At 38.3% G+C, this 20968-nt stretch overlaps 2 protein-coding genes and 1 long non-coding RNA gene across 3 annotated transcripts; 2 read left to right on the top strand and 1 right to left on the bottom strand.

The window, feature by feature from the left end:
* Positions 1-114: 114 nt before the first annotated feature.
* Positions 115-5629, top strand: polr2g (RNA polymerase II subunit G). Its single transcript, XM_038292606.1, has 8 exons — positions 115-221; positions 373-482; positions 2661-2820; positions 4059-4109; positions 4219-4284; positions 4501-4572; positions 5064-5097; positions 5275-5629. The coding sequence occupies exons 1-8, from the start codon at positions 210-212 to the stop codon at positions 5286-5288; spliced, it is 519 nt and encodes a 172-aa protein (XP_038148534.1). The 5' UTR covers positions 115-209; the 3' UTR covers positions 5289-5629.
* Positions 5630-5721: 92 nt separating this feature from the next.
* Positions 5722-12464, top strand: eef1g (eukaryotic translation elongation factor 1 gamma). The gene is made up of 10 exons (XM_038292603.1): positions 5722-5862; positions 6664-6822; positions 7040-7103; positions 7403-7545; positions 7655-7798; positions 7895-8024; positions 8317-8521; positions 9334-9506; positions 10703-10827; positions 12112-12464. Exons 1-10 carry the CDS (start codon positions 5851-5853, stop codon positions 12268-12270), a joined length of 1314 nt encoding a protein of 437 aa, XP_038148531.1. The 5' UTR covers positions 5722-5850; the 3' UTR covers positions 12271-12464.
* A 5821-nt stretch (positions 12465-18285) lies between these two features.
* Positions 18286-19214, bottom strand: LOC119788313. Its single transcript, XR_005281444.1, has 3 exons — positions 19080-19214; positions 18821-18929; positions 18286-18406 (listed from the first exon to the last, which is right to left on the bottom strand). It is a non-coding gene; the product is annotated as an uncharacterized LOC119788313 (long non-coding RNA).
* Positions 19215-20968: the final 1754 nt, after the last annotated feature.

The raw sequence follows: 20968 nt of genomic DNA, 5'->3' as shown, positions 1-20968 counted from the left end.
CTGCTGCAGTAATTCATTCTTACCGCCAGGTGGCAGTCAATAGCTCAGATTGACCACAGCGCACATCAAGCGTTTCTCATTGACCCGGAAGAGATTTCGATGAAAGATTTTTTTTTTTTCCACTTCTTTCATTTTTGTACACGAGAATTGGTTGGAAATTAAAAAAAAATAATATCTAGTTTGAGGAGGAGTTTTACAAAAACACAGACATGTTTTACCATGTAAGTATGTATATGCTATTATCCTAATCTGAAGAGGCTGATTCGATCACTTATTTTGCAACGTTTTAGCAGAGCGTGGTCATGATGGTTGCATCTTCAAACTTTTCCGTAGCTCCTTTTTACTGGTTAAACTGTTTGTTTTTTGTTTTAGATATCTTTGGAACATGAAATCTTATTACACCCGAGATATTTTGGACCCAACCTGCTCAACACTGTGAAGCAGAAGCTTTTTACTGAAGTAGAGGGAACCTGCACTGGCAAGTGAGTGAATTTAGATCTGTTCTGTATAATATTATTATCACACTGCGCTGGTTTTAGCCTCTTGGTTATAAACCTACATTCTTCTGTTGGTAGTTTGAAGCACAACATGAAAAATATAAGCCAAGGCGTCTGTTTTTTGAAGTTTCTCTTAGAAAAAACATTTGTCACATAAATATAAACAAAAAAACAACAATATTTTATTAAGTAGACTCCTTAATTACTGCACCACACAAACTAAATAGAAAGGAATGTATTAGCTAAAAAATAATACTTATGTATTTGCTAAAAAATATTACTTATAATTTTGCAAATAAATTAATATGTTGATTACTTTTTTTTAGATTCATCGATTAATAATTGGATAGCCCAATGTTACTTAAAGAAGATTTTTCATGAAACTGAACCAGGTGAATCTAAAGCTGTTCAACCTGAGGGGTTCTGGATGCAACATATTAACAGAAAAAAACATAATATTTTTTTTATTTTTGGTTATCTTAAATGCAAAATGTTTTTCTTTTTCTTTACAACATTGGTTATAATTACTGTTCTAAGTGGGTCGCTCTGTCAGACAAAGCCATGGTTTAAGGTCTATACTCCAGTTAAAGATTAATCGATTACTAAATTAGTTTACGGTTATTTCAATAATCGATTAATCCGAGGCGCAGCCAAGGTGTTGAGGGGATCCATTTTGGTGGCCTTAGGATTGCGTCTCTGCTTTTTGCAGATGATGTGGTCCTATTGGCTTCATCAGGTCGTGATCTGCAGCTCTCGCTGGATCGGTTCGCAGCCGAGTGTGAAGCGGCCGGGATGGGGATCAGTGCCTCCAAATCCGAGGCCATGGTCTTGAGCCGGAAAAGGGTAGAGTGCCTTCTCCGGGTCAGGGGGGGTGTCCTGCCCCAAGTGGAGGAGTTTAAGTATCTTGGGATCTTGTTCACGAATGAGGGAAGAAGGGAGCGGGAGATCGACAGGCGGATTGGTGCAGCGTCTGCCGTGAAGCGGGCGCTGTACCGGTCCGTCGTGGTGAAGAGAGAGCTGAGTCAAAAAGCGAAGCTCTCGATTTACCGGTCGATCTATGTTCCTACCCTCATCTATGGTCATGAGCTCTGGGTCATGACCGAAAGAACGAGATCGCGGATACAAGCGGCCGAAATGGGTTTCCTCCGTAGGGTGGCTGGGCTCTCCCTTAGAGATAGGGTGAGAAGCTCGGTCATCCGGGAGGGACTCGGAGTAGAGCCGCTGCTCCTCCACGTCGAGAGGAGCCAGTTGAGGTGGCTTGGGCATCTGGTTAGGATGCCTCCTGGACGCCTCCCTGGTGAGGTGTTCCGGGCACGTCCCACCGGGGGGAGGCCCCGGGGAAGACCCAGGACTCGCTGGAGAGACTATGTTTCTCAGCTGGCCTGGGAACGCCTTGGGGTTCCTCCTGAAGAGCTGGAAGAAGTGGCTGGGGAGAGGGAATTCTGGGCCTCCCTTTTTAAGCTGCTGCCCCCGCGACCCGACCTCGGATAAGTGGAGGAAGATGGATGGATGGGATGGATTAATCCGATTAATTATTTTAGCCCCACTTATGTCTATAAAGTGCTAATAAACCCCTCTAAAAATTTATAAAATAAAGCCATTGTTATTCCTGTGTTTACCAATGAAAAAAGCTCTTCATTCAAGATTCCTACATAATTGTTTTATCAGATAAGCCTAAAATCATTTAAAAAGATGATTTTTGTCTTAAAGATTCAAGGAGAATTTTGTTCGTAGACAGACAAGACGATCTCAGGGGAATTTCTTACTATTTTGTTCTTTAAAAGTCAAAGCTTTAGATCAACAAATGTGTGGGGTTTATGAGAGCTGCTGATTTAAACGATTTCATAGTGAGAAAACCTTGTATAAAATGTCATTAAACCTGTAAATTACATTTGCCTCTTTGTTTTCTTTTGTTTATGTTTATTAAAAGTATGAACTCAGGTAAAGCTGACCAGTGATTGGAACTAAATATGGCTGAACAGCAGACACATAGGCACAAATGAACTGCTACACGTTTTTAAGTTTAGGAAATTAAAACACATAATATAATGAAAATTTTGTCTTGAATGTTGGCAAATATTATAGTGAACTTTAAAAGTTGTGATATATGAAATACTGCATTTAAAAGATTCACATTTTTGTGTGTGTTTTTTTTTTTTTCAGGTATGGCTTTGTCATCGCAGTCACCACCATTGACAATATCGGGGCAGGCGTAATCCAACCAGGCAGAGGCTTTGTCCTCTATCCTGTGAAATACAAGGCCATCGTCTTCCGGCCGTTTAAGGGAGAAGTGGTAGATGCTGTGGTCACTCAGGTTAACAAGGTGAATTGTCATGCTACTTTTTTTTTTTTCCCCCTGTTAAAATATTAGAGCAGTTTGTTGATACAGACGTGTTTGGTTAAAAAAGTCAGTTAAAAGTTGTATTAAAAGGCTAAGAATCCTGCTCCTTGAAACATCTACTTCATCCAGATAGCACAGATACATGCTAAATAATCTATTTGATAAATGCAATTCATTTATCAATTTTATCAATTATGGGTAATTTTAGACTTTTCTTACTCTTACAAATACTTATTGCTGATGTGCAACAATTGCTGAGAACATTTTCTGATTCATAACCTCTATATTGGTGGCTGATTTTCTACTATTTAGAAGCCATGAGATGTTGAAACAAAATGCATAGAAATGGAGATATCATCAGTAAAGTTGAAAATGTATTCCAAAACGCAACATTCCGACATGTAAATCTCGTATGTAGGTAAGACAGACTTCTGATGCGTTGTACATATGATGTAACAGATTGGAGCTGTTTTAGAAGAGGATTTAAAGCCTTTGAAATCTTTTTGCAAAATAACTTTTTAGCTACAGCGACATAGAAACCAGTGTTTTTTTATTTTGTTGAAACCTTTAACCCAAGGTTATTATTAAGTTAAACTAAATAAAGATATAAAAAAAAATGTATCAACTGAAATAAAATAAAAACTAGAGCTGGCAAAAAAAACAAACTGAAACCTTATTTGGAAACATAGACTACTTTGTTAATGCCACTGGGGGCAATTCATTTGAGCAGGACACCAGACAAACAAACAAAAATAATCATGTAATAACATTAAAAAAACACATAAAGAAAATAAAAAGATAACACAGTTATCTTCAAAACAATTTAAAAGAATTTAAGAATTTAAAAGTCGAACAGCTGTTGGTATAAAAGAAGTGTAATGAACTAATTAAAACAAACTGGATTTTAAGAGGGAATAAGCTCAGTGTTCATTTGTGTCTTGAATATAATGCATTAGTGTGAGGTCTAGTTTCCAGTTGCAGTTTTACGCCAGCAGATGGCCGGTACACCAGCCAGGTCAGAAAAGACTGTCGCTGAAATTAAGCATTTAAACACCTTTAACACTCCCCTCTTCCACGTGCCTTCAAACTAGAAACATTTTAGCTTCTAAAATAGCCAGACAACATTTATTTTAAGTAGTGAAAAAATAGTTTCTCTATCCTGCTGCAGTCTTTGAATACATTTTTTGTGTTTTACATGACTTTTTTTGTGATTCTTGCAGGTTGGGTTGTTCACCGAAATTGGCCCAATGTCTTGCTTCATTTCTCGCCATGTAAGTCAGTTTGAACTTTTTTTTACTGGAACTTCTTTCTTGCTGTGCATGGACATTTAGAGTTCTTACTGCTCAGTAAAAAAATGTAATATAAATCTTTCTATTGCAGTCCATTCCCTCGGAAATGGAGTTTGACCCCAATTCTAATCCCCCTTGCTATAAGACCGTTGATGAGGTTTGAATATCTTTTTTTATTGCATTTTCTGAATACCTTCCCTAATTTAAAACCATATTCAGTAGTGTTCACATTGTTTTTAGCAATTACACAAACACTATGGCTGCTGTTATTTGAATAACAATAAAGGGATTTTCTATTCTATATTTGATGTGGTTATTTTGACATTTCTCAGGGTAACACTTAGTACGGTAACTTAAATGTCTTTTTTCAAAGGACATTGTAATCCAGCAAGATGATGAGATCCGTTTGAAGATTGTGGGCACCAGGGTTGACAAGAATGACATTGTAAGTGGATTTATGTATTTAAATGTTATTTAGTAAAGGTGTGGACTTACATTTAACTGTAAAACTTGCTGAGAACTTCTGCCTCCCCTTGTTTCTTTTGACAGACTTTTACTCATCGCTCTTGTTAATGAAAGCATGTCTCAACTTCAGCTTCTGTTTCATGATCAACCAGTCATGCCACTTTAATCTGCTACACATGTTTGAAAGCTTGCTTTGCATACTTCTAACCTTTACTACCTAGAGCTCAGTTTAACTGCTGTAGTAACAGGCGAATTTCATATGGATCCATATAATTTTGTGATTATGACTTGTTTAGAGTAGAGAGGTAAAGAAATTTAACAGACGCTTCTCACAAAGTTGTCTATAGATTCAGTTCTTGCCAAAGTGTATGGGTTGTTATTCGGATCAGATGTTGGACCAGTTATGTTGCGAAACTGATCAGAATCCCCTCAGTCTACATGAAGCTTAAAATGAACTAATTTGTTTTTCAGTTTGCAATTGGATCTCTAATGGATGACTATCTGGGTAAGTGTTTTGATAAGAATAGTATATTATTGTAGGTGTGCCCATTAATGCATGGTTTCTCTTAATGCTACTTATGGAATCTGTGTTTTAAAATGATCTTGTGTTTAAAATGTTGTATTTTTTTGGTTATATATAGACACTGCAGTATAATTTATTTTTTTGTAATTTATTTTTTAGGTCTTGTGAGCTGATTCAAGATTCAGGGCTCATCATATGTGGATTTTTCAGCATCAGTTCCCTTGTCTTTGTACATATGTCTTTTTTACACTCTCTGTATGGTATAGTGACTACTGTTAAAGCACCATAATCATTTTATCTTGTTGTACTTTACATCCTACATTTTCTTTTGTTGTAATGCAAGAATGCAAACGAATACTGATGTCAGAATCATAATATTTAGTTAGCTAATGTTAGCGTATGATTGTGGCCAACAGAAGAGTACTTTTTAATTTAGGAACATAAAATTTTGATGTTTTTGTTTGTAATTTTTTTTTTGTATAATGACATCAATAAAGTATTTCGTTTTCTCTTACATCTTTTTCTTTATAAAAAACGTCATTGTGTCCTTTCTTTGGAACATTTATTGTTGAATATTGTTAAGATTTAATCATGTTCTTTTTTTTAAGAGTGGTAAAGTTTAAAATCTTTAACGTTGTGACGCGTGAACGCGGAAAAAGCAGGGGCGCGCACGTCCCGTGGCCGTAAATAGGTGGGAGGAGCGCGCGGGCGTTCTTTCTTTCTCTCTTCCTGAAGATGGCGGCAGGGGTGAGTAAGATGGAGAGCTGTTAACCATGGAGCTTCCCTTGTAATGTACTGTAACAATCCGACTAAAATCACAACCATCTTCTTGTATATAGTGTCCATTTTTAGAGCATAATGTTAAAAGGCCGTTTGTTTGATATTTAAATGATTATTGGCTCGCTATGTAACGTGCTATTCTTATTTTGGCTAGTTTGCTAACCCAACAAAGCATTGAAGGTGCTGGGCCGGGGTTGTGCCACGTTACCTTAACTCTTATATGCCAATGACTCCTGTTTTTGGAGTTTTGAGTTTAATTTTATCTGCTTTGGATGATTTCTTGCCTTATCTAGTCCTAAATCTTACCTACGTGGGTTTTGTAGACAGAAATGCTAGCTTTTTAAAAGATAGCCGGTGGCTAGTTAGTGTTTTAAATGGCTAAACCATTTCAACACACACTGTTTAGTCTTGGATATCTATAATTTTTTTTTTCTGACAAGTATAGATCTGTTTTCCTTTTGGAATGCTTTTCTCAGTTTTTCGGGGATGGCTTAATGGTAAATTTGTATTGAATGGACCTTTTCATTCATTGAATCAAAGCACATTTAATGTAGATCCCTGCTCACTGTTTGGTTTGATTTTCAAATTTGATCCTTTCTGACATGCTTCTAATCTTAATGAGAAATTAAATGCTAATGCATACAACCCAACAAAACGTGATTTAAAGGACCCCCCCCCCCCCCCCAAAAAAAGCTAAATTTATATTATATTTGTCTTTCAATCCTGTACATTATCACCATCAGGTTTCTTTTATTTTTACCCTTTTAGACTCTGTACACATACCCAGAGAACTGGCGGGCCTTTAAGGCCCTGATCGCAGCCCAGTACAGTGGTGCTCGCCTCAAAGTGGCCAGCAACCCTCCTGCCTTCACCTTTGGGCAGACAAACCGCACCCCTGCCTTCCTGAACAACTTCCCTCTTGGCAAGGTGAGTAAAACTGGTTAGTTGGCTGACCTGCCTGATTCTTAATGATCTGCAGGTGGTGTGACCTTAGGTGTCCACACCCTGATTGTTGTGGATCCACCAAATTTCTTTCTCCTTGTTATATTAAGTTCACCTCAAGCTATTTGCTGATTAAGTAACTAATCGGGTGGGGTACCCTGACTTGTCCTACAATATCTCATACTATTCTGTCACCACCTAGGTACCTGCCTACCAGGGTGATGACGGCTTCTGTCTGTTTGAGAGTAATGCCATTGCTCACTACTGTAAGTCTCATGCCTTCAAACTCTATGGTTAATTATACATATAAGTTGAATCACTTAAACTTGCATAAACCAGCGTATAAGTGTCTCTTTTGAATCAAACTTTGATCGCTTTGCACTTAAAATGGAGCTAATTTATTATTGATGGAGAATCGTGAATATGACATCGTTTCTGCATAACATCCAGTAGACAATTTGTTTCTGGATAAGCAACACTTGTACCGTTTTTCAGTATCAACTTTGATATGTGAAATAAGACTCATGAATCTGTTTTATTCAAACACATTTTATCCTGTGATCAGTGAGCAATGATGCCCTGCGCGGTGCCACTCCTCAGGCTGCTGCCCAGGTTCTGCAGTGGGTGAGCTTTGCTGACTCAGAGATCATCCCTCCAGCCAGCGCATGGGTCTTCCCCACTCTGGGAATCATGCAGTTTAACAAGCAGGTACGCGGTGATGAAAAAGTGGTAAATGGTATGAAAGGTGTAAATCAGTGCAGGATGCATATGCACAAAGTGCTTTGTGGTCATTCAGGGTAAATGCTTTCTGATCTAGGCTACAGAGCAGGCCAAGGAGGATGTGAAGAAGGTCCTGACTGTCCTGAACCAGCACCTGGCCACTCGCACTTTCCTTGTAGGGGAGAGGGTCAGCCTCGCTGACGTTACTGTGACCTGCTCCATGCTTTGGCTCTTCAAACAGGTTTGATATGCACACCAGTCATTGCTTCTATAAAGACACAAAACCACTCAGGGTATTGGGTTTTTGTACTTGGGTCTCATTTCACACTCTCTGCAGGTGTTGGAGCCATCCTTCCGTCAGCCTTATACCAATGTGACTCGCTGGTTTGTCACCTGCGTCAACCAACCTCAGTTCAAGGCTGTTCTTGGAGAAGTTAAGCTGTGTGAGAAGATGGCCCAGTTTGATGGTGAGTTGTTGGTTTTGTTCTGCAAGCAAATACCAGGGGGGTGTAGTCTATCAAAACTAGTTGTTGATCTTGGCCAGCACTGTTTCTTTTCTTTTTTTCACACGTTAATCAGGCATGCCTGTGTAAATTCTCAGCCATCCAGGTCATTGCAACCACAAAATGCACACCTGCAGGTTCAAACACCTGAGGAAGTGGGTTGTTCTCTTTAGAACAATTCACAATGTGTCTAAGGTTGGACCAGAGGATTGATTTAAATGAACTACAATATTGGAGCAATGTTTTCTTCTTCTAGCCAAGAAGTTTGCCGAGATGCAGCCCAAGAAGGAAGCCCCTGCCAAAAAGGAAAAGGGTGGAAAAGAGGCAGCCAAACCCCAGGAGAAGAAGGAAAAGAAAAAGGAGGAGAAAAAGCCTGCCCCAGAAGAAGAGATGGATGACTGTGATGCTGCTTTGGCTGCAGAGCCAAAAGCCAAGGACCCCTTTGCACATCTGCCAAAGAGGTAATTATCCTTTTTGAATCAAATGTTTCAGTCGACTCTGAAAGGTCGCCTATTTACAGCTGACTTCAGTGGGAGTGGTTTGTGGTATATTGAGCATTTGATAAAGGTGTTGGATGTTTAATTTGAAGACGGTCTCCTGGAAAGGGGGCTGTGGTTTTTGATGGAAGTAAAAACAGTCAATCCAAATGGCTGTTCCCCTGTCATTGGGCAAGGCAGTGTCCTGTTATGGCACCAGGTCTTAATCTGACAGGGGAAGAGAAATAAAGGCCATATTCATCCCAGTCATCTCTGATCAGTGAGAAAAAGGCTGGTTCATGCTGTGGTCACAAAATAAACTCAATTGAACTGTAACTTAAAAGGAAATGTGGACAGGAAGATCTCTGTGAAGCCCAAAACAATCAATTGTTTTTCAGCCAGCAAACATTCACTATACCTTTGACAAACATGCAGATGTTAGAATAAAAAAATGCATGCATGCAGTCAGTTTTCTATTAAAGCACACATCTAATATCTTGTGCAACAAAAGCTGTTAAAACAAAATAGAACGCAGCTAAAATAGATGAGAAAGATGCACTGAAAATTGGTATTTAAAATGCTATACATTTTAATATAGATTTTTTATTTTTTTTTTACTACTAAATCCATGATGCCCGTTTTAAACAAATGTTTGTCATCCCGGTCACCTCAAGATTTAAGTTGTGACCTTTGAATAAATAACAGTTCTGATAAACTAAAGGAGTTAAAACTGAATTTGACTAATTTGGTTCCCTTCGATCCGCACTCGCCCTGATGACTCTCTCTGCTTTTTGCAGCTCATTTGTCATGGATGAATTCAAGAGAAAGTATTCCAACGAGGACACGTTGACTGTAGCCCTTCCTCACTTCTGGGAGCACTTTGACAGAGAGGGCTACTCAATCTGGTATGGTCAATACAAATACCCTGAGGAGCTCACACTTACCTTCAAGAGCTGCAACCTTATCACAGGTGAGACTACAGGAAGGCCTCAACGTAAACTCATTGTTTCTAAATTGATTGCGTGCAGAGTACCATGGTGTTGTGGTTTAAGTCTTTTGTTATATGGGGTTTGAATTCCAGTTGCAGCATGAAGGGCATCAGGTGTAAAGGCGTAGCCAAGTTGCATATAGATTTTTATGGTGAGGAGCAGTAAGGGGGAAGCTGTGTTCGGCAATATTTATTTCTGATTTTCTAAAGTTGTTCGAAATGTTGGAGGTTGAACCTTGTTAAGTGCCGTGAATTATGTTTAGGAGCTGAAGATCCTTACATTTTGTTCTACATTTTTGAACTGCGCCACTGAAGGGGAAAGGTGTAATACAGTGACATGTATAGCAGCCCCTTGCTGATCACAATGAAAAATTGTTTGAATGCTTAGGTGTGGGAATTGGTCCATAATTTAGAAACCCATATTATAGCACTAGAGACAATTTTTCTTTTTACTTGCTGTGAAAGGATCTTGAGTTTTCTCTAATTTGGTGTTTTCTGTTCAACAACTTTTTGGCTTTAGCTTCCAAAAAGCCTATGAATGTATACATATACATTATTTTGGACTCAGCAGTACATCATTAAATGTAGCATATTGCCTTTCCGAAGAGAAATTATTGTAAAACATTTCCATCTGCTTTACTTTAAATCTTTATATTGTGAAGGTTGCTCTTTTTCAAGCTTTGGAAATCATTTAGGGCATTAGCGTGCTTGGCCTCAACTGCTAAAATAAACCAGACAAGGCTATATAGTTGCATAAAGCTAAAATTTAGCAGATTCCGATTCTCCACGAACCTAAACTTGACAAAAGCTCCCCTTCCCCGTCATTGGGCAAGGCAGTGTCCTGTCATGGCACCAAGTCTTAATCTGACGGGGGAAGAGAAATAAAGGCCATATTCATCCCAGTCATCTCTGATCAGTGAGTAAAAGGCTGGTTCATGCTGTGGTCACATCAAACAATACTTCAGGCTAAGTAAAATATTGTTCAGGTGCTTAAATTATATTAGCCGCATTTAGTCTAGAACCTGTTTTAGTTTAAACTCATTCTTCAGCAGTTTAGCTTTCAGTCTTTCACTAAGCATATTGAATGAGTTATTCAGAAAAGCTGTCCTCCCTTTGTAGAGAAAGAAATGTAGGATTAAGATGCCCTTTATCTTACTAGCACTTTTTGTCTTTTCCAGGAATGTTCCAGCGCCTGGACAAACTTAGAAAGAATGCCTTTGCTAGCGTCATCTTGTTTGGTACCAACAATGACAGCAGCATCTCTGGGATCTGGGTCTTCAGAGGCCAGGATCTGGCCTTCACCGTAAGTATAAGGGACCACCTCTCTGTTATTCTAAAGTGGAGATGCAACAAAAATATAAGATTTTTAGTTTTTTTACTTTGTAGTACACCTTCCTTCTGTGCAGATTTGGATAGTTTGTATATTCCGATAGATTATCTATGCTTAATCATAAGGATTCACTTGCACGGAAATCTAAAATGTCACATGATTTTAACATCAATTCCTAATATTGCTGTCATGATCAGTAACTGATGTTTATCAAATTATATTTTCCAACTCTTCAGGCAGCATGAAAAATCAAACAGTGCTGACAGTGTTTCTCTGCTTCACCCTAAATTGGACTGATATGCTTACAAAGACAAAAATCAGCTGACGGATATTAATGTTGAGATATTTTGAATCACTACTTGACATAGGAAAAGCAGAGTTTAGTTTGTTTACTTAGGTTTAATGTACATAAAAGAAAAACCCAAATATTACTTGCTTACCAAGGAAGTATTCTATTATAAATAGAAGAAACCACTATGGATGTCTGGTTATTTCAGGGTTTTTAAAAACCAGAATAAAAACAAAAAGCAGTAGAGGATTTGACCTATAATCTGTGTTAATCTGCCTATAGGACTTACTTTTAGGTCATTCGTTTTTTATTTGGGTAAACGTCCCCTGCCATTGGGCAAGGCGGTGTCTTGTCATGACACTAAGTCTTAATCTGACGGGGGAAGAGAAAGTAAAGACCATATACATCCCAGTCATCTCTGATCAGTGAGTGAAAGGCTGGTTCATGCTGTGGTCACATCCAGATGTTGTTCAGATGCCCTTGAAGACCAGATGTTGCAACCTGCAATAGCAGGTGGAGCATCTGGTCTGTGGGCCCTTCACAATGTGTGCGTTAGCTAGAATCTCACAATGGAGAAACAGTTTCTGTTACAAAGGAAATTAAATGCAGGTTTAGCAAACTTAATTGTCCTTTGTTGCAGATATTATTATTTTTTTCCTGGTTTTAAACGGTTAATTTTAGCAAATGGCCTGGAGTGGGTTTTTCTTTCGGGAGCAAAAAAGCAGAATCTCAATCTGGATAATTTGTCTAATAATGAGATCCTTGCTTCTCGTCATTTTAGCTGACAATGTTCCATAATAGCATAAATTAATAGAATATTGCATTGTGCATTTTTAGATTATAGGGGATTATTTCCTCTTGTCTGCAAGTTTAATTTTTTTTTCTATGGCGGTTTTGCTTTTGATTTTCACCTAACATCTGACGGTTCTTCCTTTTAAATGATTTTCCTTTTTATCTGTTTTTCTTAGCTGTCTGAAGACTGGCAAATTGACTATGAATCATATGATTGGAGGAAGTTGGATCCAAACAGCGAGGAGTGCAAGACCATGGTAAAGGAGTACTTTGCCTGGGAAGGTGATTTCAAGCATGTGGGTAAAGCTTTCAACCAAGGCAAGATCTTCAAGTGAAAGGACACCGAGCCAGTGGAACTAAAGCACTTGTGTTCCCGCTTTCACACTTAAAAATGACTCAGCCACATGTGCTTACTTTGCAAGAATGACTTCAAATGAGGGTGTTTGAAGACAAATGATTTGTCTCAATGGCCCCCAAACTGGTTTTTCTGTTGTTTGACCTGCAAAATAAAGCATTTTCCTCAAGGTCATGTTGAGAATTGGGTTTGTGGTGTACGGCTCCTCTCCTAAAATATAACACAAAAATTAAAATTTGTTTTTGCATACACGGCATGTCATACAATTGTTTTCCTTAATTTAAGCTTCAGGCTTGTCCAACTCATTTTTTTCCCCCTGAGGCTTGAAGTTTTGTATAAATCTACAGCTTGTTCTTAAAAGAGCCTTTTCATCTATGGTGTCCAATTATGAAAGGAGCCTTTGAGAAGGCTACAACAGTTCCACACTGGAGTTCTTATGAAGTTTGAAATGATCATACCAGAAGTTGCTTTACTTTTTCACTTGTTACCTTGGAATAGAAGTTATGGTAGAAATGTTTTTCAAAAAAGTAAACACATTTTCAGTTGTGCTTTTAAACTGTAAATCAGATAATTTTTTAATGGCTTTATAAGCTTCTGATGGGTTATCACTTGAAAGAAACTGCAACCTGGGAAGTAAAGTCAAACATGCCGTTGTGACATTCAGGAAAAAAATAACCGTGCACAACATTGATTTATCCTTGGAAGAAAAATGTACTCTTTTAGGTGACATTGATAAGTTCAATTACCGTAATTGGATGTAACTAGGCAAAATGGGAAATATTTTACCATGTCTTCTAGGAAGGAGACTGGCCAGGACTAAACGGGCTTTAATGTGAAAAGAGCGCGTCACAAGAGCAAAAGCAAACTGCTGGCTGAAAGCGCTGGCAAAAATGTCGAATGTAAAACAGCTTTTGCACTGATATGTGTAACACGAGAAGAGGCTATCACTCAGAAATATAAAAATGTATATTTCTGAAGACTCTTTTGAGACAAATCACCCAAAAATGTCATTATTTGGGATATATTCCACTTTGAATTAACTAAAATCGTGAGAGTCTAGTCATCACCCTATTTGCGCTTGAACGAAGGGAGGGCTGTAACAAACTAATCTCAACTAAACCATGAGGGTGAAAGCATATTGTGGATATTGCTCCAAGAGGGTACTCTCAAAACTCATAGCAGTGAGGTAAGAACGTGATGGAAAATGTTGAAGTAAACCTCTAAAGACATCAGCCTAGAAGGTACAGCAAAAAATTCCTCCAGAATGGACCATAGTATACTGTCAAATGGATTATGAAGTTGCTTAAAAGAAAAATTTTGATGGGACAAGGTGAAAGCATTACTCCACGTAAAGCTGCAAATCCAGACGACTTACCTGGAATGATCTTTAATGTTTACAGAATCACAGTATGTCTTTACAGGCATCTTCAATAAACTGCTCAAACAATCCTAATGCTGACTTCTCTAAATTTATTTTCTTAAACCTAAATCCTTATGACTGCTGTCTGACTTCCTAGCTTGAAAACCGTAAAAGTTGGGATAAATAACCAAACTGGAACCAAATTTAAAAAAATAAATAAAAAGCAATATCCTTATTGTGTGGACAGTTGAAAAGGTCAGACTGTCATACTGCTCCTCAAACTGAAATCCATATTGGTCCATATTGACATGATGGCATCACACAGTTGACGCAGATTTGTCGGCTGCACATCCATGATGCAAATCTCCCGTTCCACCACATCCCAAAGATGCTCTATTGGATTGAGATCTGGTGACTGTGGAGGCCATTTGAGTACAGTGAACTCATTGTCATGTTCAAGAAACCAGTCTGAGATGATTCCAGCTTTATGACATAGTCATTATCCTGCTGAAAGTAGCCATCAGAAGCTGGGTACATTGTGGTCATAAAGGGATGGACATGGTCAGCAACAATACTCAGGTAGGCTGTGGCGTTGCAACGATGCTCAATTGGTACCAAGGGGCCCAAAGAGTGCCAAGAAAATATTCCCCTAGAGATGGTTGTGCGTGAAAATCCCAGTACATCAGCAGTTTCTGAAATACTCGGACCAGCCCTTCTGGCACCAACAATCATGCCACGTTCAAAGTCCCTCAAATCACCTTTCTTCCCCATACTGATGCTCGGTTTGAACTGCAGGAGATTGTCTTGACCATGTCTACATGCCTAAATGCATTGAGTTGCCGCCATGTGATTGGCTGCTTAGAAATTAAGTGTTAACGAGCAGTTGGACAGGTGTACCTAATAAAGTAGTGTAGTTTGGATTTGTATTGCTGTTTAAATAAACGTTAGAAGGAAAGCTTAAAAGGCATAAAAATCAACATAAACAGTGGTATTATATTTGGTAAATTGCCTGTACTTTTTATTAAGTTCAGGAACTTCAAAGATCTTTAAATGCATTCACCCATGCACACACTGATAAGCAACAACCATAGCTGCCCTGGGGCCTGCTGGCTGAACCTGTATGCACAACAATGCATGTTGAAACTTGTGATTTTATAAATAACTAAAATCAGGAAGGCATATTAAAAAAGTATGTCTTCATGCTGGTTAGTTTTTGCCAACAGTGCTGTCTTATACTGACCTACAGGTTGGTCTGAACAGCCACTGACTTTATTCTCCCTAGAATTGTACAGGTTGTGGATGAAAGGTCAATCGGAATGATCATCTCTGCTGACCTAATCATTTGTTGCAGTTTAGATTTGTCCTGTTATTCAGATACCGAACTGAGATGGATGTGTACAAAACAGACTAAGGGACTGCAGGGAAAAAGATGTATAGAAATTGTGCTTTTTGAATTGCAGCAGAAACTCTTTTGTCTCTGGGCATTCTTCTCAACACAGTCTATGCTTAGCACCACCTCAGATTACAAGACGTCGGTTTCTATCAACTGGAAATGGTCCACATTCAACCTAGTAGTGTTGAGGGTGGTGAGAGGCAGTGGTGGGTGAAGTACTCAACAACAGTACTTGAGTAAAAGTATTGATACTCGTAGTCAAATCTAAACTACAAGTAAAAGTTACTGAATGAAACATATACTCAAGCATTGAAGTACACACTTTTGAAAATACCTAAGTATTCATAAGTACATGCATTTAAAAGAACGTAAGTAATCAAAAATACTAATAAAATTTTCCAATATCAGTACATTTCTGTCTAGTTTTCAGAGTAATTTTAAAGAACCTGTAACTTTCAGAAACTATCTGATGTATTGATGTGTAGAACCAACTGCTACAGATTCTACACCACCTGTAAAAAACTTCAGCATAAAAATGCCACAAAAAAAGAAAGAAATTACAGCTATTTTTTTTATTTCTTATTTCAAAAGAAACCAAAAAGAAAGAAGGAGTGCCTTGATTCTCCCACCACTTTGACTGCGTAATAGAGGTTAAGGGTTGAATGTATTTCCACAAAGAAACTACAGCTCTGATTTGAGAATTCTTTCTACTGAACAACTTGGCCACACCACAAAAACTAACACCTTAATAAAATGTATATCCATCCATCAAATACTGTTACAAAATTGATTGGTGGTTGCGAGGGGTGCTGGTGCCTATCTCTAGCTGTCTGCAGGCAAGAGGTACAGGCGGGGTACACCCTGGAGAGGTTGCCAGTCCATTGCAGGGCAGCACAGAGAAAAACAGGACAAACAACCATTCTCACACAAACTCACTCCTAAAGAGAATTTAGAGAAGCCAATTAACCTAACTGTCATGTTTTTGGACTGTGGGAGGAAGCTGGAGTATCCAGAGAGAACCCACGCATGCACAAGGAGAAAATGCAAACTCCATGCAGAAAGACCCCGGGCAGGAAATCGAACTCCGAACCTTCTTGCTGCAAAGCAACAGTGCTCTCAACTAAGCAGCCCAAAAAGTATGCACCACAAATAATTTCTCACATTTGTGGAACGTCATGCAGATGGTGGTGACCAAATTTAGTCCTAAGGGCTGCTATATGCCCTGTTGACATTGCATTTCAAGAAAGAAAAACAGCAAAAGCGGAATACAAAGCTAAGCTGACCACCTTTTCGAGTAGCTTCCTCTAAATGTAATGGAAAAGAAAGTACAATATTTGTCTTTAGTGGAGTGAAAGTTATAAGTAACCCCCCCCCCCCCCCCCCCCCCCCCCCAAAAAAAAAGTACTTCAGTAAATAAAGATACTCAAAAAAGCACTTAAGTACAGTAATCCAGACTCAAGTTTGTACTTTGTTAGTGTCCACCACTGGTTAGAGGAGCCAGTGCTCCAGGTTTATTTTAGCCCCTCAGTGGACCAACCATTCCACTGTAAGCAGCTGTGCCTCCATGCCTCCAAGGATCAGACTAATGTCAATGGTGTCATCTGCAAACACTGAGTTTTATTTTATTTTATTTTATTACTTTTATTTATTTTAGTTATTTTATCTTTTTGTGCAGCACTTTGGAAACCTTGTGTTTATTTAAACCGTGCTATATAAATAAAGTGGATTGGATTGGATTGGATTTCACAAATGGGTCAGCTATGGTGCAATCAGTCAAGGCGGAGGGTTAAAAATAAGGCAGAACAGTCTCAAAGCTTGTAAAGGAAACTATTGGAAGGGTGCAGATTTGATACCACATTTTTTCTTACACTTATTAATATGCCTCTGGACAATGACTTAACCCCAGGTTGCTTACTAATCTGTCATTATATAAAAAATATCTGTGACTGGTAGTCAGAGTGATTAATGTACTGGCGTTGGAGGAGCAGGTCAGTGCGGGTTGCATTGAGGCAGCTTTTATTCAGACTGATATTCTGCAATGACATTACACGGGTATGAAATATGATCCAAAGGTTATCAAAGTGCAAAACAATCTAACCCCATGATTCAGGAGAAATTTTGAAATGAGCAATGTTTTGTTTTTATTTTTTCCACAGGGACATAGCAACAGGTCACAAAGAAAAAGAGATAAATAACTGGCTCAAGATTGAAATTTGTATTCTAGGCCGAGAATCGTATTCCAACCAGAATCTGTGGTCATCTCTTTATTAGACAAAGTAAGCACTGATAAGGCGAGTAGAGTTCTCCATCTGTCTTTGACCAACAAGCTCATATCTAATTGAAGTGAAATGGATATTTAAAAAGAAAGTTTAGGAAAGTAATTATAGACACTTAAGATAAAAAAGATGTTTTTCTCAATAATAGCCTTTGAAACTGGTGAAATGTTTGTTATTAAACAGGAGCAACCCAAGATATCAAAACATCTAATAAAACTATGGAAGGACACTTTGAAAAAGAAATAAAGCAAAACAACATTATATAAGCTTCGACAGCAGACCATTTTTAAAAGTAACCTATAAAATGTTTGATACTATACTTCTCTTTAAAGCCTCTAGAGGGCATCAGAGGGCCGAAATTCCTAACGTGTTTCAATGACTAAAGGAAAATATTTGTAATTGGGTCATGTTTGTGCTGATTCTTCTACTTTAAACAGGTTCTTGATTTGATTTTAGAAGCATCTCAAAGAATCATCAGTCAAAAGAGAAAATCATTAAGTTTGCAGCTTGGTTTGTGTTAAAGTTTTCCCATTTAAACATTAGTTTAAGCAAATGTAATGTAATTCTAAACGTAAGAGTAAATGTAAAACTACTCTGATCAATAAAAGTAAGCTCTGAGCTTAATTGTCGTGTTAAAAGTAGATGTACAACTTAAAATGCTTATTTTAGACCTTCATTTTTTTATTTGAAGATTAAACATTCATATAAAAAACATTGACCACACCCTTGTTAAAATGCTGAAATGGTCTGTTTCAGAACCTACTTCTGCAAGCTGGAGTCCCCAGAAGAGGAAGAAACTCTACCTCTGCTGTGGGTATGATCATGCCCAATCTGTTTTCTATAAATATCAGACGTTTCAAAGTGTGAAGGCCAAAATTAAAGCACAGGATTTCCCTTTTCAAAGCTCTCAGATGCATATAAGTGTTGTCACTCAGTAATTACAGTGAAAACGGCGCTTGTTTATTTGACACACCCAACAAAGCAAATGAAACTTTTGAACATGTGCCGGTTTGCCGTTCCCACACCTGGTGCCTTCTTCTGTGTAGTGCTTTGTTTAACGTACACAGCCGGAGGTAAAATGGAGCACCTGGAAAAGTGCACACAATGAAATGTGTTTTAGAAGTCACGTCATCTTAAAAGCATCCCTTTCACAATGTTCTCTAAAACAGGGAACCACAAGCTGAAATAAAGTTAATGAATGTGATTTAAAAAATGAAGTTTTTAAGTGATTCAGTGGGTTTGGTGGCTTCCACCCTGATTCACAATGTCCACACACACATGGTAGATGCCCAAAGGAGGACTCTCATCTCAGAGTGAGTCAGATCTTTCATTTTTTCCGACTTACTAAGCAGATTTCAGAATTGTTTGTTCGCAACCATTTGCCTCTGCAGTGTTAAATCAGGGAAGCCATTTTAGTTTTTTTCTACTGCCTCATGAAAACCAGAAAATGGAAATGTTCCCACAACAGTGAAGCGCCCAAGTCCTTGAACGTATGACTCACCCATCCTGTGGATCAGTGTGTAGCTGGGCTGTAACTTGAGCAAATAAGTTTGCCTTGGAGCACAGTATTGCAGCAGTTAAAGAAATGCGGATGGATAACCCTTTATCTGCTGAAGGAGATACGTTACAAAACATTTTCACTGTGAATTAATTTTGAAATTGATCAAAGCTGTAACAATGTGCTTTAAATCTGTGTTTTCAGGCTAGATTTCTGTTTTATAACAACATAAAATCCATACTAAACCACATAAGTTATTTACATATAGAGTTTTCAGAGTTAAAGGGCTGAAGCCCAACAGTAGAACAATAAAGCAATCTTTTGCCAACAGCAACATTTTCTCTTCCAGTTCTGCTAGCCGTCCTTCCCTGATCTCGTTTCTCTCCCAGCCACACACCCACCACTTATTCCCTCCACTATGATGTGGATTTTTTTTCTCTGTGTCCTATGAAGAAGGGAGAGAAGTGAAGGGGGAGGGGGGCTCTTAAAAGTAGTTGGAGCCATGAGGAGTGCTGAACACAGAGAGAGGCTGTATTGTTTTACTACACAAGGACTCTGTGTGGCTGTCGACCCTCAGTAGGAGCTTTAGGCATGGTATGCATGTGCTAAGCATCTGCTAGTAAAAAACGCATCTGGAAGAGGGGGAGGAAGTTTATTGGACAGGGGGGTTAAAAAAGCGGATTGTCAGATACTGAATCAGAATGTCCAAAGGATCCTGGTATATTGTACATCGTAAACATACAAAAGGTGTGTTACATGAAAGTAGACTATGCCAGTTTGTACTTAAAATGTTTTGTAAAGGTTGTTAACAATTTCTTACATTAAAACCTTCAATATTTTTCGTATAATTCAATTTATACACCAGAAAAAAATAATGCATATCATAAAGTTGATGAAAAAATATCAATGATTCAACATATAATCAAAAAAGTTAAGAGACTTTGTTTTCAGGCTCAGGCACCTTGAAGTATAGAAGTTAGAAGCAGTGTATAGATTAATTTCACTCCAGCCAAAGATGTGCCATTATATTTAAGATAAAGCTTTTGCTAAACCATTTTTAACACATTAATATCTGTGGGTTTTTTTTGGTAATCCATGGAAACCCCTGTCAAATATATGAAAGGTGGAATCCTGCCCAAGTTTCAAGTGTTCCGCCTCAGGGTTTCCTCCAGGATTGTCCTGTATTTATCTCATTTAATCTTCCCATCCACTCCGAGCAGCTTCCGTGTTCCTGCTAAAGAGACATATCTTCACAGAATGAAGCTGTCATTCGCATCTTTCACTTTTAAGATAGTCTACTCAGAGTGGTAGATTATGTTATTTATCTAAATATACCGTAATATAAATTTTTCAGTTTTGGTTTAATTAATTTGTTGTTTGCAGTGGAATAAATTGTTTGTGGCTATTAACAAATCAGCAGTTAACAAATGGGACTTTGTATTCCTTTCTTTCTACATTAGCCTTATTCTTTTATCCCTTCCATATATGAAAGATTTTCAGAGTGAACAAGTAATTATTCACAAAAAATTCTCACATGTGATATTAGGCCTCAGTTTATCCTTCAGTTGCTATGAACCTACGTTCTACGAACCCTCCCTACTCAGCCTGTGTGCTACACTGTACTCCATCATCAAATGATAGACTGAACTTTGTGCTCTTAATGAGACCTTTTAAAACTTAATTACTGTTTTAGCTTCTTTAGAAATGCACACACACCTTTTGCGGCCTTCATAGAAAGCTGGATTCATAAAATCTAATTATATACAGCAAGACTCTACCTGTTAATTATACTATGTCCAATAATTCAATTCAGTTTATTTATATGGCGCAATTCACAACACATGTCATCTCAAGGCACTTTACAGTTCACCAGATCATACAGTCAAACTGATTCAAAGTTTTCTATCTAAGGAAAACCAGTTGATTGCATCGACTCATTGACTCGAATGCAATCCCTCACACCAAGCATGCTTGCAGCGACAGTGGAGAGGAAAAACTCCCTTTTAGCAGGAAGAAACCTCCAGCAGAACCAGGCTTAGTGTGAGCGGCCATCTGCCGAGTCCGATTGGGATTCAAGGAGACAGAAGCAGAGATACAAAAAGCAACTGTAAAAGGCAGCCCCGTCCAGGAAACACACAGCCAGCCACCCGA

Source organism: Cyprinodon tularosa, unplaced genomic scaffold, assembly GCF_016077235.1.
Source record: "Cyprinodon tularosa strain WSP-4 unplaced genomic scaffold, ASM1607723v1 ctg314, whole genome shotgun sequence".
In the NCBI taxonomy this organism is placed as follows: Eukaryota; Metazoa; Chordata; class Actinopteri; order Cyprinodontiformes; family Cyprinodontidae; genus Cyprinodon; species Cyprinodon tularosa.
This window is presented reverse-complemented; position numbering and strand designations above follow the sequence as displayed.

Coding starts and splice junctions, on each gene's coding strand:
- polr2g (XM_038292606.1), top strand. Junction 2,821..4,058: donor TGGTCACTCAGGTTAACAAG/GTGAATTGTCAT, acceptor TGATTCTTGCAG/GTTGGGTTGTTCACCGAAAT. Junction 4,573..5,063: donor GGGTTGACAAGAATGACATT/GTAAGTGGATTT, acceptor TTTGTTTTTCAG/TTTGCAATTGGATCTCTAAT.
- eef1g (XM_038292603.1), top strand. Junction 7,104..7,402: donor TAATGCCATTGCTCACTACT/GTAAGTCTCATG, acceptor TCCTGTGATCAG/TGAGCAATGATGCCCTGCGC. Junction 7,546..7,654: donor TCATGCAGTTTAACAAGCAG/GTACGCGGTGAT, acceptor TTTCTGATCTAG/GCTACAGAGCAGGCCAAGGA.